This window comes from Hemitrygon akajei, chromosome 4, assembly GCF_048418815.1.
Source record: "Hemitrygon akajei chromosome 4, sHemAka1.3, whole genome shotgun sequence".
NCBI lineage: Eukaryota > Metazoa > Chordata > Chondrichthyes > Myliobatiformes > Dasyatidae > Hemitrygon > Hemitrygon akajei.
In genome coordinates, this window is record NC_133127.1 from 72,812,147 (window position 1) to 72,831,775 (window position 19,629).

The following is a 19,629-nucleotide window of genomic DNA, read 5'->3' on the forward strand; positions in this document are numbered from 1 at the left end:
CCTTGTTAGCCATTGCACTGTTAGGCCAAGTTCAGCTGAAATTTGTCCAGGCAATGCACGGAACATGAGACATTCCAGATTGAAAAGCTCAATATCAGACCATGTAGGGCTGTAGCTTTAAAGGGAGAAGGATCTTTAATCACCTGTCACATCTGCTGATTTGCCATGTCAAGACATAGAAAATAATGGGTGCCTAGGGTGGAATGTTCAGGACAGGGGGTCAAAACCTTGATCAATAATTTATGTGTATTCATGATCTTGAAGTTGATCAAAAGATAGACAGAAGGAAGCACTGTAAGCATAGCTTCCAACAGATGGTTACAGTGAGTACACAGCAGGTGCAACAAGCTGAGAAGAAATAATTCGTGAGGCTGTGGTGGCAAGGGAAGAGTGAAAACAGGAATATTAAAGTAGTGATGTCAAGAATGAGAAGAAAGAGCACAACTGGATCCTGTATTTTTATGAGTAATCACAATGAGGGGAGAGTAAGAATACATTTCAATTACGAAATGAAGTAACATAAGATATGCTGTGTTGCTGACGTAAAACTCCATCAAATGAGATTGGGCTCATACATGTACAGGACTGTCAAGGCCAGGTGATTTCACAAAAGGCAGAGGGATCCCTGTACTGGCATTCAGCATGTCACAAGTTACATTTTCAGAATCCTGCAAGTTTATCTTTTTCAAGAATAACATTCAGATAAAAACAAGCAGCTTCAACTTAAGCGTACTTAAACACACATCTGATGATCGCAAGATCATGCTATATGTTAAGAACTCAGAACTCTGTTGGTCCACACTATCAGTGAGTTGCTTGTTGGCAGAGATAATGAAGGAACTGCACAACGTGCTGTTGCCTGGACTGATGGAGGCTTACAGTCAAATAGCGAGTGGCTGTCATGGTCACTTTTCTTGTGATCTCAAGACCTCTTAGGACATTGTTAATCTGGTATGCCACAAGTTTAATTCATTGATTTATTGGATTGGAGCAGGGGCGGATGGAGGCAGCCTAGTCTATGGTCATAGGGAGGATTTGGCCCGAAGTCATGGTGTCGCCTGTTTGCAGCTGCCTGGAGTGAGGGACGAAGCTGTGGAATTTCACTGAGGGGGGGGCATGGTTTGGCATAGTGTCCAGAACGGAGTTGATGCTGCCCTCCCAGGATTTCACTTGGCAGAAGACAAGCTCTGTTTTGTCCGCCTGCAGGTTTTTTAGTGGCACTCAATGGCCTCAGGCCTCAAGCTGTGGGGTCGCCTGCTTTTCAGCCACTGGAGGTGAGGCGTCCGAGCCATCGCACTCTGCTGGGGGCGGCGTGGTGCAGTTGTGGCGGCTGAAGATTTAAAATGGTTGTTTGGTTGTGTTTTTATTAATATTCGATATGTGCTTATATATGCGAAGACTGGGCTCAAAGTTACAATGTCATCTAGCGGGCATTGGGGGGCCAGTGGAAAGATTATATCAGTGGGCTGGGGGTGGGGGGTGGGTCTGGATTGTGTATATGTATATATATATATATATTCTGTGTTGTTTTTTACTGATATACTATACGGGATTGTTGTATACATCAATCACTCTTATTACGTGATTGTGATCTTGTGTCTGCTTACTGTGTGTGACTGTTGGTAATGTGTCTTTGCACCTTGACCCCATAGTAACACTGTCTCGTTTGGCTGTATTCATGAGTATGCATATATGGTTAAATGACAATTAGACTTGAAATTGAATTCAAATACAATTTAAACAAATTTAATTTGAAACGTGGATGAATGAAGTTTGCCACTTTTTGGAGAATGAAATTTATTCAAATTTTCATTAGGAGTTTGACATCTTCAGTGATTGATCCATTTTCTTAAAGCATATGCAATCCACTTTGTTGCTGGTAATTAGCATAAAATTCAATGATTTTCTGAGGGATCCTTGGGGTGACTATTTTCAATGACTGTTCAAAATGCTTTTTCATAATTATCTTGGCCTGCAGATCTTCTTGAAGAGCCAAAAGAGCAGCTTCTCTGCAAAGGGCAATGATCTGAAAAAAAAAAGCAAAAATAAAGCTATGACTTGAAGGAAGATAATTCAAGACAAGAACACAGGTAAATTAGATTAAAAGTGCTAAAATATTTCTTTTGCTTCATTTTGTTGAGATTATAATATGAAGTTTGCTACTGTTATGTCCTGGTTCATACTTTTACTGTTTTGCTGTAAGTATTTCATCTTGGCAGTTCTGTGAGAGCTGCTTGTTTTCAGCTCACTCCGCTTTTGGTTTATGTTTGGGTTATTGTTGAAGATAAGAGGTGAGGAGAAATGTCTGCTATCCAATTAGGATGATCGAGTTGAAGGGGAGGTTTCTCTGGTAAGAGGCACTAACGCTGGGCTTGGGGCTTTTGTTTGAGAGGAGATGAAGGGGGAAGAGGTCGTAGTATTTGACCCGGAGCAGGACTGTGATTTATAGACAATAGACAGTAGGTGCAGGAGTAGGCCATTCGCCCCTTCTAGCCAGCACCGCCATTCACTGTGATCATGGCCGATCATACACAATCAGTACCCCGTTCCAGTCCTCTCCCCATATCCCTTGACCCCACTATGTATAAGAGCTCTATCTAATTCTCTCTTGAATTTGACGAAGCCCGGGGTGAGATTGATTGTGGATCGGTGACTTGGCTAAACTGTGAGATCCAACTTGTGCACATTAGACTGTTTTGTTAAAATGGGCCCTTTTCTTTCATTTTGTTCTTTTCTTTACTAACCCCTTAGTCAAATTAAGAATTATAAAGATAAATCTTTTAATCATATGCGGTGTACTGTCTGTTATTTCGTGACATTAACAGGGTAGTGAATTACACAGCATCCACACAAACAGGGTGTTTAGGGTGGGATCGCACTTCAATCCCACAAGTTTGGAGGGGCCAGAGGTTGTCTTCCCTGGACTTATGCAGCCGAGGAAATCAGGATGTTTCGCTACTTTTACCCTTTGTGCTCAAGCCACAGTGTTACCAGCTACTCTCTAGTAGAGTAAGTTTGAGATTATCCCTTTGCCTTTTTGTGAAAGGTCACCTGGCCTTGACAGTCTGTTAGAACAGTTCTAATATCCACTTTTCATCGATGATTTTGGACAATTAAAGCATGACTATCTCATCAATAGGAATAGCACATGACCATCCAATACATGAGTATTTGAGATAGGACCACTACATCACAATTAGAAACAGGAACACCAACAAATCTTTCTTCTTTTTAGTTCAGTAATAAAAAAGTATAATAGTTATATACATAGCACCAGCTAGCTTAGCCTATACTATTGATAAATCTTGGGGCATCTGCAATGTCCAAAGTACTCATATATTGCTTTTCACCAATGGGTTTTGTGTGGCTCTCTCCTCCTTATTCGACCATTACTAAAACACACAGCAAAACATCAACTAAATCAATGTACTGTTAAAAAAAAGATAATGGAGAAAAACGCTCCCTAGAGTGCTATTGAATAAGTTTACCTATCTCTCTTCCCAATGCAAGGGCAAAATTTCAAGGATATCTTTCAAGCTGCAGTCACTCGCAGAAGCACAATGCTTTAGTCCCTTCACACCTCAGGTTTAATACCACTGGCATATGCCGTGAAATTTGTTGTTGTGCGACAGCAGTACATTACAACACATAATAAAAAATACAAATTACAAAAGGAAGTATACATTAAAAAAGTTAGTTAAATGAGTAGTGCAAAGAGAGCAAAAAGAGAAAACAGTGAGGTAGTGTACATAGGTTTATCGTCCATTCAGAAATCTGATGGTGGAGCTGAAGAAGGTGTCCTAAAACACTGAGCGTGTGTCTTTAGGTTCCTGTACCTCCTGCTTGATGGTAGCAATGAGAAGAGGGTACGCCCTGGGTGACGGGGGTCCTTAATGATAGATGCCACCTTTTTAAAAGCATTGCCCTTTGAACATATCCTCGATGCTGGGGAGGTAAGTGCCCATGATGGCGCTGGCAGAGATTACAACTTTCTGCAGCTTTTTCTGATCCTGTGCAGTGGCCTTTCCATTCCAGATGGTGATGCAACCAGTTAGAATGCTCGCTACCGTATATATGTAGAAATTTGGGGGAGTCTTTGGTGACATACCAAGTCTCTTCAAACTACTAATGCAATATACCCACTGTCATGTCTTCTTTTGCAAAGGGACGTACAGAGGCCCAGGCTTTGGAATTTGACTTTTTAATGAATTTTTTCCCTCTCTGCAACCAATTTTAGCCCACCAATAACTTGGGGATCTCTGATAATTTTAAAATTTTCTAGTCCAGCCATATAAATATTGTTGTATTAAGAACTGGTCAGCGACTTGGGTATCTTGTGGTAAGTGATGCTCTTTTGACTTCTCTAAGCCCTTGAGTTGCAGGTTTAGAAGTAAGATGGAATACTCTTCATTAGCATGGATGAATGTAGCTCCCCAACAGAGGCAACTTAACACCAACTAGGATAAAGTTTGCTTAACAAGTACTACATACACTACCCTAAGTATTTACTCCCATAATGATAAGCATGCTGCCCTTGCTTAAAGTGTACAAATGCACACTTTCACAAGAGCAGTAGTCAACAGTGAAAACCATGGCCACTTGTTCACTTTAGTCAAGAGATGTTGAGGGTAATTCTACACCTGATATCACCTTCTGGCTGAGATCAGCTCATTCAGCTTGGACAGTGAGGTTAACCTTGAAATTTTGGCTCATCTGAGCCAGAGATATTAATTTGTCACAATCCCACTGACTGTTGCTGAAATCCAGAACCCAGTGCCATGAAATTGGTCTGAAATTGTATTTGACCCACCATACCTCATGATTTTTCAACATAATCTCTCAATTCCTTAGGAGTCTGTGGTGATTCGGTATGACATTTAGAACTCTGACAAGCTTCTATTGATGTGTAGTGGAGACTATATTGATTGGCTGCATCACAGCCTGGTATGGAAACACTAATGCCTTTGAATGGAAAATCCTAACAACGATAGTGGATTCAGCCCAGTAGGTTACAGGTAAAGCCCTCTCAACCACTGAGCACATCTACATGAAGTGTTGTCATAGGAAAGCAGCATCCATTATCCCCTATAGATGCTGCCTGGCCTGCTGTGTTCCACCAACATCTTGTGTGTGTTGCTTGAATTTCCAGCATCTGCAGATTTCCTCGTGTTTGCCTTTTAAATTCACTACTGTGAAGCCTCTGCCAGTGATGCCTACACTGAAGAAGTTTAAATCTTCTCTTTGACGGGAGTTCAGTGAAACCCTCTCTTGCTGCTCCCCATCTATAATTCCTTCGGCCCTTCAACTTTTCGATCATATTTTGACCCAGACCCGCTATTACAGTCATATATGCTTCCTTGGAACGTGTCTCTGACGCCAACTGACTCCTGCTGGCTTCAGGATCAGTTTTCGAGCTTCTCAATTTGGACCTTCTGAGGATCCTGGGTACTCACATTTAATGGACTCTGCCTCCCGTTGTTTCTCCCGTCGAGCTCTGAGGGCGACACTCTCCGCCATGAGAAGGTACCTGGCGTCCCTATCACAATCCCTTCCACACCTCCGGGACACCTTTTTCTCAGTTTGCAATGGACCTGTCCGTTATTTCATCCTCGTCGGATCCATGCATGCAATCGCCGTTTCTTTGACTTTATCACATCCTGCAAGGATCGCAAGATCTTCCATCTGCAGACTCCAGAGCATGGTCTTAGTATAGGGCATATTCACAACCCGGACTCCAGCACCATCAACACGGGTTCCAATGACCATGGACAGCTTCAAAGCGATTGTGAAGCCACCGACTGCGACTAGAGCCTTGAACTCCAGGCCGGGTCTTCACATGCTGCAATTGTGACTCCTGTCTCCCCTTCCCCCACCACCACTCTGCAATCCCCTCTCCCTCAGATCCCATTGTCAGCTCCTGGGCCCTCAGAGGCTCCATCTTCCTCTCACCCCAACCCTTCCCTCTCCACCGACACCACCAGCCTCCCTCCCCCCTCTGATCCCATCTCTCATCGGTGTCGGATCTTTACCATTCCCTCCGACCTTCAACTCTCTGAGGTAGAGCTCTCTGTCCTCAGTAAGGGCCTCACCTTTGTCCCCCTTCGCCCACTCTTCTTCCGCCGGCTCCGTCTCCGAGCTTATTTCTTTGGCAAGGACTCTCCTACCACCACCGATGACCCCTTCTCCCGTCTTCAACCCTCCTCCTCTTCATGGACACCCCGCTCTGGTCTTCTGCCTACTCTGGATCTCTTTATTGCTAACTGCCGACGGGACATCAACCGTCTTGACTTCACCACACCCTGTTCCAATTCCAACCTCACTCCTTCCGAATGCTCTGCTCTCCGCTCCCTCCGCACCAATCCCAACCTTACTATAAAACCCGCTGATAAGGGGGAAGCTGTTGTTGTCTGGCGTACTGACCTGTACCTGGCTGAGGCACAGCGACAACTCTCTGATACCTCCTCTTATTTACCCCTTGATCATGACCCCACTAAGGAGCACCAGGCCACTGTCTCCTATACCATCACCAACCTTATCAGCTCTGGAGATCTCCCATCCACTGCCACCAACCTCATAGTCCCCACACCCCGCACTTCCCGTTTCTACCTCCTACCCAAGGTCCACAAACCTGCCTGTCCAGGTAAACCCATTGTCTCAGCTTGCTCCTGCCTCACCAAACTCATTTCTGCATACCTTGACACTGTTTTATCCCCCCTTGTTCAATCTCTTCCCACCTATGTTCGTGACACTTCTCACGCTTTGAATTTTTTCAATGATTTTAAGTTCCCTGGCCCCCACTGTCTTATTTTCACCATGGACATCCAGTCCCTATATACCTCCATCCCCCACCAGGAAGGTCTCAAAGCTCTCCACTTCTTTTTGGATTCCAGACCTAATCAATTCCCATCTACCACCACTCTCCTCCGTCTAGCGCATAGGTGTCAAACACAAGGCCCGTGGGCCATATCCGGCCCGGCATACAATTATATCCGGCCCGCGAGATCATTTTAGATAGATCTATTATTTTAATTATTAATGGCCCGGCGATATGAAGCGCTGATAACACACAAACTACAGATCCCATAATGCAGCGCAACAGCTGCCGATAGGCTACCCAGGAACATTCCCGCGTCAAGCGTCTGTTGCTGTATACAACGCTATTCTGAAGTCAAAGCTAACCCCTAACAATGGCGAAGAGAAAAGTTGATTCTGAAAAAAGAGTCTTTCAAAACCGATGGGTTGCTGAGTATAGTTTGTGAGATAGCCACTGATTTAAGAACACAGTTGATTGAAAGAAGCAACCCATTTATTGCATACTCGCTTGCTGTGGATGAAAGTGCTGATATGACGGACACTGCACAGCTGGCTATCTTCATCCGAGGAGTGGACTCCAATTTGTGCGTTACAGAGGAAATATTGAACATTAAATCGATGCACGGGACAACGACAGGAAAAGACATTTTTGAAAATGTATGTCAAAGTGTAACCGACATGAAATTGCCCTGGGACAAACTTATTGGACTTACAACAGATGGAGCACCGGCGATGTGTGGTGAAAAAAGTGGACTAGTGGGAAGGATGCGGGTAAAGATGCAGGAGGAGAACTGTACTGGTGAGTTAACAACATATCACTGCATCATACACCAAGAAACGCTGTGTGGTAAAGTCCTAAAGATGGAACATGTAATGAGCACTGTAACACAAGCCGTAAACTTTATCCGAGCTAAAGGTTTAAATCACCGGCAATTTCAGTCTTTTATGCGGGAAATAGATTCAGAGTTTGCCAACATTCCTTATCATACAGAGGTGCATTGGCTGAGTTGGGGAAAAGTTCTCAATAGAGTTTTTAAGCTCAACAAGGAAATCTGTCAGTTCATGGACAGTAAAGGAAAAGACTCCACAGTTTTGCGGGATGAAAAGTGGAAATGTGAGTTGGCGTTTCTGGCTGACATAACAACACATCTCAGCGTCTTAAACCTTCAGCTCCAGGGACATGACCACATAATCACTGACATGTATGATGCAGTGAAGGCATTTCAAGTGAAGCTGCTCTTATGGGAGACACAAATGCACCAGTGCAACTTGCCTCATTTTCCCTGTTGCCAAGTAATGTTGAACCAGGTTGGCGCAATGATGTTCCCAAATGCGCACTTTGCTGATAAACTGAGCGCACTTCGCATTGAGTTCGCACGGCGCTTTGGTGACTTTGAAGCACAAAAAATTAATTTTGAGCTGCTTCGCAACCCATTTGCCATCGACGTGGAAACTGCACCTGTACAGATTCAGATGGAGCTGATAGAGCTGCAGTGTAATGGGACACTAAAGGCAAAGTACGACACTGCAGGGCCCGTACAGTTTATTCGCTCCATTCCTGAAGCAATGCCTCAGCTCCGTCTACATGCGGCTCGAACCTTGTGCATGTTTGGTAGCACATATCTGTGTGAGAAGCTTTTCTCAGTGATGAAGATTAGCAAAACATCACACAGGAGTCGTCTCACTGATGAACACTGCAGTCCATCCTGAGAATCTCCACAACACAGAACCTTACACCAAACCTAAACGAACTTATTGCCAAGAAAAGATGCCAAGCATCCAGCTCTGACAAAACGGCATAAGAGCAAAGAAAACTGAGTGTTTTGATTTGTTGTTGTTTTAACTTTTGCTGAAAAGCACAAATTTTATTTATATTTTCAGGGGTTTTTTGCAGCATGCTCATATTTCTAACTTGTATAATACTGACAGGAGATATTTTTATGGAGAGCAAAATATTTAAGTTATTTAAAGTTTTAGTTTATTTTTTCTGGAATAATATTCCTGTCTGTTTTTATTCATATTTATGTTCAAAAAATGTTTAGTTTTAGTGTGTTCAATAAATGTTTATCCTGTTTGGCCCGCGACCTAAAGTGTGCTTTGAGTTTTGGCCCCATGTGCAATTGAGTTCGACACCTCTGGTCTAGCGGAATTAGTTCTTACTCTCAATAATTTTTCCTTTGGCTCCTCCCACTTCCTCCAAGCCAAAGGTGTAGCCATGGGCACCCGTATGGGTCCCAGTTATGCCTGCCTTTTTGTTGGCTTTGTGGAACAGTCCATGTTCCAAGCCTATATGGGTATCGGTCCCCTTCTTTTCCTTCGCTACATCGATGACTGCATTGACACTGCCTCCTGCACACATGCTGAGCTGATTGACTTCATTAACTTTGCCTCCAACTTTCACCCTGCCCTCAAATTTACCTGGTCTATTTCCGACACCTCCCTCCCCTTTCTTGATCTTTCTGTCTCCATCTCTGGATACAGCCTATCTACTGATATCTACTATAAGCCTACAGACTCTCACAGCTACCTGGACTATTCCTCTTCCCACCCTGTCTCTTGCAAAAATGCTATCCCCTTCTCACAATTCCTCCGTCTCCACCGCATCTGCTCTCAGGATGAGGCTTTTCATTCCAGGACGAAGGAGATGTCTTCCATTTTCAAACAAGAGGCTTCCCTTCTTCCACCATCAACTCTGCTCTCAAACGCATCTCTCCCGTTTCCCGCACATCTGCCCTCACCCCATCCGCCCACCACTCCACTCGGGATAGGGTTCAACATATAATTCTCTGTAACTTCCGCCACCTCCAACGGGATCCCATTACCAAGCACATCTTTCCCTCCCCTCCTCTTTCTGCTTTCCACAGGGATCGCTCCTTACGCGACTCCCTTGTCTATTCATCCCCCCATCCCTTCCCACCGATCTCCCTACTGGCACTTATCCTTGTAAACGGAACAAGTGCTACACCAGCCCTTACACTTCCTCCCTCACCACCATTCAGGGCCCCAGACAGTCCTTCCAGGTGAGTCGACACTTCACCTGTGAGTCGGCTGGTGTGGTATACTGTGTCCGGTGCTCCCGGTGTGGCCTTTTATATATTGGTGAGACCCGACGCAGACTGGGAGACCGTTTTGCTGAACACCTACGCTCTGTCCACCAGAGAAAGCAGGATCTCCCAGTGGTCACACATTTTAATTCCACGTCCCATTCCCATTCTGATATGTCTATCCATGTCCTCCTCTACTGTCAAGATGAATCCACACTCAGGTTGGAGGAACAACACCTTATATACCCGCTTGGTAGCCTCCAACCTGATGGCATGAACATTGACCTCTAACTTCTGTTAATGCCCCTCCTCCCGTTCTTACCCCATCCCTGCTATATTTAGTTTTTTTCCCCCCTCCCTTTTTTTTTCTTTCTCTCTCTGCCCATTCTCCATCTCCCTCCGGTGCTCCCCTCCCCCTTTCTTTCTCCCTAGGCCTCCCGTCCCATGATCCTTTCCCTTCTCCAGCTCTGTATCACTTTTGCCAATCACCTTTCTGGCTCTCAGCTTCACCCCACCCCCTCCGGTCTTCTCCTATCATTTCGCATTTTCCCCTCCCCCTCCTACTTTCAAATCTCTTACTATCTTTCCTTTCAGTTAGTCCTGATGAAGGGTCTCAGCCCGAAACGTCGACAGTGCTTCTCCCTATAGATGCTGCCTGGCCTGCTGTGTTCCACCAGCATTTTGTGTGTGTTGTTTGTCCATTATCAGAGATCCCCAGCAACCAGGTCATGATCTGTTCTCACTGCTACCATCAGATAGAAGGTACAAAATCCTCAGGACTTGCACCATCAGGATCAAGAACAGTTACTACCCCTCAACCCCAAAAGGGGTTTAACTACACTCACTTGCCCCATCATTGAAATGTTCCTGCAACCAATGATCTCACTATTTATTTTATCATCTCATGTTCTCGTTATTTATTGCTATTTATTTATATTTGCATTTGCACAGTCTGTTGTCTTTTGCACTCTGGATGATCTTTCATTGATCCTGTTATAGTTACTATTCCATAGATTTGCTGAGTATGCCCACAAGAAATATTAGCAAAGCCCACCGGCACCGTGGCCACCCCCTCCTGAGTTTGTTGGAAATTATTAATAGTGAAAAGAAAAAAAATCTTACTCGTGACCTAATGATAGAGTTTGATTTTGTTATTATTTGGAAAATGGAAGATATGAGAACAAGAAGATGGGTTGCATCTTTAACAAAAACTGATTACTTTAGGCTAAAGCATTTTGAAAGTGGCAAAACACAAAAATACAACTGCGGATGCTGTGGATCAAAGAATACGTACACGACGCTGGAAGAACTCAGCAGGTCAAGCAGCATCCATGAGAAAAGAGTAGCCAACTTTTCGGGCCGAGATGAAGGTCTGATGAAGGATCTCGGCCCGAAACGTTGGGTACTCTTTTCTCACGGAAGCTGCCTGACCTACTGAAAGTGGCAAGCTGCCTGCATTTATCACTAAAATGGGGAATTGATAACTTCTATCTGTTGCAGATCCCTAAACGTCTAGGTGCTGGCAATGACTGGATCCAAAATGGTGAGGTTCTGCACAGTCATGGGGTTTTACACAATATAACACCATGGTTTTGGTGAGGGGTTATGTAGGATTGGAGTTAGACATAAGTAATCTTGCCCATAATACGGCTGCAACAAACTCCCCAGTTCTTCCTCTGCTACACTGTTGACTGCACTGGTGTTGCTTCATGCGCATATGCTAAGCTTATCAATTTCATCAGCTTTACCTCTAACTTCCACCTGCTTTTAATTCCACTTGGTCCATCTTGGACACCCCTTTCTTGATCTCTCTGTCTCCATCTCTGGAAACAAACATTGACTGACATAAAAACTGACCAATTTCCATGGTTACTTTGACTATACTGTACCTCTTCTCAGCTTGTTTCCTGTAAAAATGCTATTCCCTTACTCATTTCCTTTGTATCCATTGTCTCTGCCCTCTTTTAATGAATGGGGTTTCCCTTCCTCTACCGCTGATGCTGTCCTCACTCACATCTCCATTTCCTGAACATCTGTGCTTACCCCATCTTCCCACCACCTAACAGTGATAGAGTTCCTCTTGTCCTTACCTACCAGCCCATCAGCCTCCACATCCAACACATCATTCTCCACAACTTCCGCCATCTCCAAAGTGATTCTACCACCAACCAAATCTTTACCTCACCCCAATGCTTTTGTCAGAGATCACTCCATCCATGATACCCGTGTCTATTCATCCCTCCCTACTAATCTCTTTCCAGGCACTTATCCGTGCAAGAAGCCAAAGTGCCACACCTGCTCATACACCTCCTCCCTCACCTGCATTCAGGGGTCCAAACAGTTCTTCCAGGTGAGGTAATACTTCCACTGCGAATCTACTGGGGTCGTCTTTTGTGTCTGGCACGCTCGACGTGGCCTTCTCTACATTGGTGAGACCCGTCGTAAGCTGGGGAACTGCTTCATTGAGCACCTCCGCTCCATCCGCCAAAAGTAGAACATCCCGGTTGCCAAACAATTTCCATTCCCATTCTGACATGTCAGTCCACGGCCTCCTCTTGTGCCACAGTGAGGCCTCCCTCAGGGTGGAGGAGCAACACCTTATATTCTGTCTGGGTATCCTCCTGCCAGATGGCATGAATTTCAATTTCTCTTTCCAGTAAAATAAATTTCTTCCCCCTCCCCTCTTCATCTAAACACACTCTGGCCTCTTACCTCTTCTCACCTCCCCCTGGGTCCCCTCCTCCCTTCTTTTCTCTCCTCTCCTATCAGATTCCTTTTTCTCCAGCCCTTTACCTTTCCTACCCACCTGGCTTCACCTATCACCTTCTTGCATTCCTCCCTCCCTTTCCCCTTCCCCCATCTTTTTATTCTGATATCTTCCCCCTTCTTTTCCAGTCCTGAAGAAGGGTCTTGGCCCAAAACGTCAACTGCTTATTCATTTTTGTAGATGGCGCCTGACTTACTGAGTTCCTCTCGCATTTTGTGTGTCTTGCTTTGGACTTCCAGCACCTGCAGAATTTTTTGTGTTTAGAGCAAACTATGGCAATTACCCAAGCCATGTACCCAACAATGCTGGGTGTCAAATCTGCAAGACTTTGAAGAACATTCTAAAACTATTAAAAAAAAACTTGTCTTCTAAAAATTATTACACAGACAGAAAGAATAAAAAATAAAATTGAAGAAAAGAAACACTACTGACCAATTACATGTTCAAATGAGAAGGTCAGTTTGTTTCAGGCCAGGTTTAACATGGCATATATTTAGTGGGCAGATTCCGATGATAAGTTTTTGGAAATTCAGCAGATTTGAGAAGTGCAGTGCTGGAATTCTGATAGAGCCTGGAGAACAAATTGTGTGGCAGTCCTGAACATGCTGACAGACACTGGGGCTAAATATTTGCTGAAGAGCTGAGGACACTTTTCAGCAAGTTCCAGCACAAAAGTATGTAAGTACTAAGTAATTTGTTGTTTTCAGATAACCAGACTTTCCTGTTTGTGTCAGAACTAACTTGTTCTTATGTAATAGCATTCATCTGAAACATGAACTCAATCTTTCTCTCTCCACAGATGCTCAGGACTGTCAATATTCTTTTATTTTGATTCCAGGCATCTGATTTTACTTCCACTGCTGCCCTCATTTATTTATCTCTTGATACTCCTTCATATAGATCAGCTTCATCACTTGTATGAAAACCATTCGTGCCACCTGAACAGCCTTCACCTCCACCCACTACAGGCATTCTCTTTGTTCTCTCCACATCCTGCAACTTAAAACATGGTTGGTTTCTCATTTTTTCTTCTGTTCTGATGGAAGGTCATTGACCTGAAAGAGCAATTGTTTATCTCTGCATGGATGCTGCCCGAGTACCCACATCTTCTGAATTAGCAGATCAGGCAGTATCAGTGGAAAGAAAAGTAGCATTCATATCTAAAGTTGAAAGTTCTGTCGGAACTGGGAGAGAGAGAGAAAACCAACATACACGAGAGACTGCAGATGATGGAACCTGCAGCAAAAATCAAACTGCTGGAGGAACCCAGTGGAAAATGGACAGCCGATGACAAGTTAGTTTTAAGTTGCAGAGTAGCTGGGCTAGGGATGAATAAGGCAAAGGAAGCATCTACGATAATGGTAGAGCCAGGGTGCCTTTGGTCAATGGGGTAAGAAAGGCAATAAAGGAATGTGAAAGGTGCAAGATGGAGGGTTGTAGGACATGCCCAGTGGGTTAGGTTGGGCTCATGGAGAGAAAAACTAGCATCACAGCCTTACAGAAGAACTGGCTACTTCTGATGCTGACAGAGAAAGTGAGTTATCTGAATTGGAGTATTTTACATTGAGCTCAACAGGTTACAATGGAATATAGATGGGTAAAGCACCGGACAGGCCATTTGGCATACAAAGTTGTGCTGATCTTGATGCCAATTTAAACTAAGTATCCATTATCCATATCTCCCCATTCCCTTCAACCGTATGAGTTTCCTCTGGGTGCTCCTGTTCCCTCCCACAGTCCAAAGGTAGTAGATTAAATGGCCATAGTAAATTGCTCTGTAATCCAGTAGTATTGAATAGATGGGTTGCTGGGCAGTGTGGCTTGTGGGCTGGAAGGGCTTGTTCCACATTGTATCTCGAAATAATAATAAAAATAAATGTGTCTATCTAAAAGACTCTTAAATTCTACCAAACAGCCTGCTTCCACTACTACCCAAGTAACCTATTTCAGGCACTTACTACTCTCTTTGTAAAAAACTTGCCCCTCACATCACCTTTAAACTTCTCACCTCTAACCTTAAAAGCATATACTCTCGTGTCAGACATGTCTACCCAGGGAAAACGATTCTGACTGTCTACCCTATCTTTGCCCTCATTACTAAAAATACATCAGGCCTCTCCTCAGCTCCAGGGAGAACAACTGCTTTCTTCATGTTTCCTTATGACTCATACCCTCTAATCCAGGTAGTATCCTGTAAACCTCTTTTGCATCCTTTCCAGAGTCTCCACATCCTTCCAGTAATGGGGTGACCGGAAATGCACAAAACACTCTAAAAAGTTTATTCAGCTGCAGTATGACTTTCTTACTCTTCTACTGAACACCCGTACCAGTGAAGGCAAGCATTCCATAAGCCCTCTTTACCGCCTTATCCACTTGTGTAACTACTTTCACTGAACCATACAGTCTGGCCCCAAAATCCCTTGGTACCCTCAATACTAACAAAGGGCCTACGATTAACTGTGTATTTTCTCTTTTCATTTCACCGCCCAAATTGCAGCACCTCAGACTTATCTGGATTAAACTCCATCTGCCACATCTCTGCCCTTGTCTGTAACCGATCTATATACAGCTATATTCTACAGTAGTCCTTCACACTTTCCACAACTCTACTAAACTTGGTGTCATAAACAAACAAGGTGCCCAGTCAAAGGATGTGCTTTATTTCTCAAGCTTTATTCCCTGAAGGTGGAATCTCATGTGGATAGGGTGGTGAAGAAAGCTTTTGGTATGCTGGCCTTTATAAATCAGAGCATTGAGTACAGGAGTTGGGATGTAATGTTAAAATTGTACAAGGCATTGGTGAGGCCAAATTTGGAGTATTGTGTACAGTTCTGGTCACCGAATTATAGGAAGATGTCAACAAAATAGAGAGAGTACAGAGGAGATTTACTAGAATGTTACCTGGGTTTCAGCACCTAAGTTACAGAGAAAGGTTGAATAAGTTAGGTCTTTTTTCTTTGAAGCATAGAAGGTTGAGGGGGAACTTGATAGAGGTATTTAAAATTATGAGGGGGATAGATAGAGTTGACGTGGATAGGCTTTTTCCATTGACAGTAGGGGAGATTCAAATAAGAGGACCTGAGTTGAGAGTTAAGGGGCAAAAGTTTAGGGGTAACATGAGGGGGAACTTCTTTACTCAGAGAGTGGTAGCTGTATGGAATGAGCTTCCAACAGAAGTGGTAGAGGCAAGAGGCACCTCTTGCTATTGCGTGGGACAATAGGAGCTGGTTGATGGGGGCAGAAAAGTGGAACAGAGGGTTGCAAATAGAACGATCCTTTCAAAAATGGATGGGAAAGGAATATGCGACTGCTCTGCAATCTTGTTGACACCTGCAGAAGTTGGAAAGTATAATCCACTAACGCGTAGGAAGCTGAGGACCAAGGAAAGTCTATTCTTGCTGTATTGAGCAGGAGAGGTGGGTTGAGAGCAGAAGAACAAGATATAGATAAGATTGGCCTAGGATGCTGTCAACCTTGCATTTTCCATTCTTATTTCAGATTTCCAGCATCTGTAGTAGTTTGCTTTTCATTTTGTTGGTTCATCTCAGTTATCAATAAGCACCATGCTCCCATTGTACTGGGAGACCTTTGTTCAAGATCCTTGAGAGGAATACCATGGCACAGGCTTTCCCCTTCAGCTGTCATCACAAGGAAGTACAAAATAGTGAGAAGGACAAGAATTTGATTTTTAGACAGATGTTGTTAAGAGTATTGTTATCATTATCAGAATGTTACAATACAAGAGCTCTGTCACAAGCTCGTTTGATTAAGACAGGAGACAATCCATGATGGACCGTGAGATCACTAGTTTACATTAGTATCCAAGGATTGATTGTAGCATTTATCTGTACCTTCATTTGCCAGTGAAATAAACCAGTTTAATGATTTGCATCTGTCTTTCCCTTATCCATCTGCTCACATTCTGCTTTTGAACAAATTGCAGAGGGGACTGCTGTGAAAGACAGGGTTCTGATCACAAGGAAGCACTGGTGTTACACCCTCAGGTTATGCAACAACCGAGAACGCCATTCAGAGAATGTACCTGGAATTGAGGCTCTCAGACTATTTGCAAGATTGACTCTTGTTACTGCAATATCTGAGGCAAACAATATCTTGTTTGACACTTCCATTCTGCTATTACTTGTACAATAACCTGGTATGAAATACTTCAAATTACTCTCTGTAAATGTAACTCAAAATTAGGACAAAATAAATCTCCTGCTGGGTGTTATTGCACATTATTAGATATTTTCACACTCTTACCATAGTTTATGACTATATGAATTTATATATGAAATTAAAGGTCATACTAGATTATAGGGAGATCAGCACCTGGCCAGAAGGTGCCACCTCAGCACTGCAGGACTGCTTTGAAAGCACGTTCTGGGACATATTCAAGGAGGCAGCTACCTACGATTTCCACATGATCATTGATGAATATGTGGGATCGGTGACTGGCTATATAGGAAAATACATTGAGGACGTTATCGAGATTAAACACTATTCTGCCAGGGCAAACCAGAAACAATGGATGACTGCAGAGTTTCATGCACTGCTTAGGAATTGGGATGCTACCTTCAGATCGAAGAGATAAGATGGCTCTAATGTCAGCAAGAGCTGTGCCCTCCCTTGCCATCAGGAAGGCAGAGGATGAGAGCAGGTATATCCACCCTGTGCATCAATGACAGCAATGCCTCCTTTCCTGATAAGCTAAATGCTTTCTGTACATGATTTGACGCATTGCATGATGTGACATTGAAGAAAGCCCCTCTCCCCCTAGGAAACGCACCCTGTCTGACCATAGCCCTACTGAGGAGGATCCTAGCCAGGGTAAACCCACACAAAGCTGTGGGGCTGGATAACATTCCTGGTCAGGTGCCGAGGGACTGTGCGGCCCAGCTAAGAGGTCTTAATGGAGATATATAATGTTTCTTGGAAACAGTCCACCGTACCTGCAGGCTTCAAGGCTGCCACCATCATTCTGGAGCTCAAGAAAACAATGGCAACTGGCCTAAACAATTCTGCCCAGTAGCACTGACTTAAACAATTATGAAGTTCTTTGAGAAAATGGTAGTGGATTATATAAAATCCCACCTTCCAGCTACATTGGACCTTTTCCAGTTCAACTAACCAAACCCACCCACTGAAGATGCAAGAGCCTTGGCCCTCCACTCCATCCTGTGCCACCTAGAAAATGATGCCTCAAACGCCAGGATATTGTTCATTGACTTCAGATCGGCATTTAACATGATCATCCCTCAGAGGTTGGTGGGTAAACTGTCCTCTTTGGGACTCACCAGCCCTCTATGTAACCAGATCTTGGACTTCTTAATGGAAAGACCCTAGTCGGTTCAAGTTGGCAGCACATCTCAAGCGCCATCATGCTGAGTACAGGTGTCCTCAGGGCTGTGTGCTCAGCCCGCTGCTGATTCAAACCTACACTGGCAGAAACAGCTCAAACAGCATCAAGTTCAGTGATGATACTTCAGTGGTCGGACTCATTGGCTTGCAGAGAGGAGGTAAGCAGCTTTGTCAAATGGAGTGAAAGCAGCACCCTGAGTCTCAACATAGACAAGACAAAAGAGATGATTGTGGACTTCAGGAAGGCACCAATTGGCCACACCACTGCACATCAATGGCCCTGCCATGGAGAAAGTGAAGAGCACAAAGTTCCTTGAAGTGCACATACCAGACAATCTAACCTGGACCCACAACACCTCCTCTCTAGTCAAGAGGGTACAGCAGCCTCTATACTTACTGAGCAGATTGAATAGTGCAAAGGTCCCTGCCCTCACTCTAACAGCTTACTATAGGAGCACCATCAAGAGTGTCCTGTCTGCCTGCATCACTGTGTGGTAAGGAAGCTTCAATGCATTGAACCACAATAACCCTACAGAGGATAGTAAAAACAATAGAGAAACTCACTGGGGTCTCCCTCCCCTCATTTGTGACATTCACTGGGCGTGTTGATGAGAATCCCTCCCACCCATCCCACAATCTCTTTGACCCACTACTGTCAGGAAAGGAGGTACAGACCATAGCTGCCAGACTGAGTAACAGCTTCTTCCCTTGGGCTGTGAGACTAATGAATACCCTGCCACCACTGAGGGCTCATCACTAGGACAGCAAACTGTTTACTGTTTCCATACTTACAAGAATCTGATTTGTTGGATACCATTTTGAAATTGAATCCCTTAGTGAAAGGTTCCATTAGCAGAATTTATAATTCACTCTTATTACAAAAAGAGAACCTATCACTAAAGATTAAACAAGATTGGGAGAGAGAACTTAATATGACCTTTGTGAATGAAGATTGGGTTCGAATTTTGAAAACTGTAAATTCTTCTTCTATATGTGCCAATCACTGTCTAATTCAATTTAAAATTGTCCATCGTTATTATTTAACAAAGGAGAGACTATCTAAAATATTTCCTAGTGTAGATAATTATTGTGATAGATGTAAAACTGAAGTAGCTACTTTGTTACTTATGTTCTGGTCATGTTCTTCATTAAAACTGTTTTGGAAATCTTTATTTTCTACAATCTCTAAAACTTTGAAAATTAATTTACAACTTAATAGACTAACTGTTCTATTTGGAATAGTTCCGCATCATATTCAGGGTATTTCATCTTCAGATCAACATGTAATTGCATTTGTTACATTGTTGGCAAGAAGGGCAATTTTATTAAAATGGAAAGATATCTCTTCCCCTACATTAATTAATTGAATGGTTTTCTCAAGTAATGTTATGTCTCAGCTTGGAAAAAATTAGAAGTAGAACTTTTGAACCTCGATTTGATTTTGAGAGAAGATGGGGTTCTTTTGTCAAATATTACCATTTAATTTGAATTATTCTATATGGTTTCCTTCCAATTTTATTATCTTTAAAAAAAAAGTGAATTGGCAGTTGATGAATTTTTTTCTATATATCTAAATGATGGTTAAATGTATTGCTTCCGGGGGTTGATTCCTAATGGGTTTTGTTTTGTAGTTAATGTTTTTTT

General features: G+C 43.4%; 1 protein-coding gene across 2 annotated transcripts in view; it reads right to left on the minus strand.

Annotated features, from left to right (window-relative positions):
- Positions 1-1,531: 1,531 nt before the first annotated feature.
- Positions 1,532-19,629, minus strand: part of afg2a (AFG2 AAA ATPase homolog A) — a 385,051-nt gene continuing 366,953 nt past the window's right edge. Inside the window, exon 15 of one of the 2 annotated variants that reach the window (XM_073042831.1) lies at positions 1,532-2,026. In XM_073042831.1, coding sequence (XP_072898932.1) covers positions 1,850-2,026 — 177 coding nt within the window. In that variant the 3' untranslated portion in view covers positions 1,532-1,849. The remainder of the gene's footprint in view (positions 2,027-19,629) is intronic. The other variant, XM_073042829.1, reaches the window with a different exon arrangement.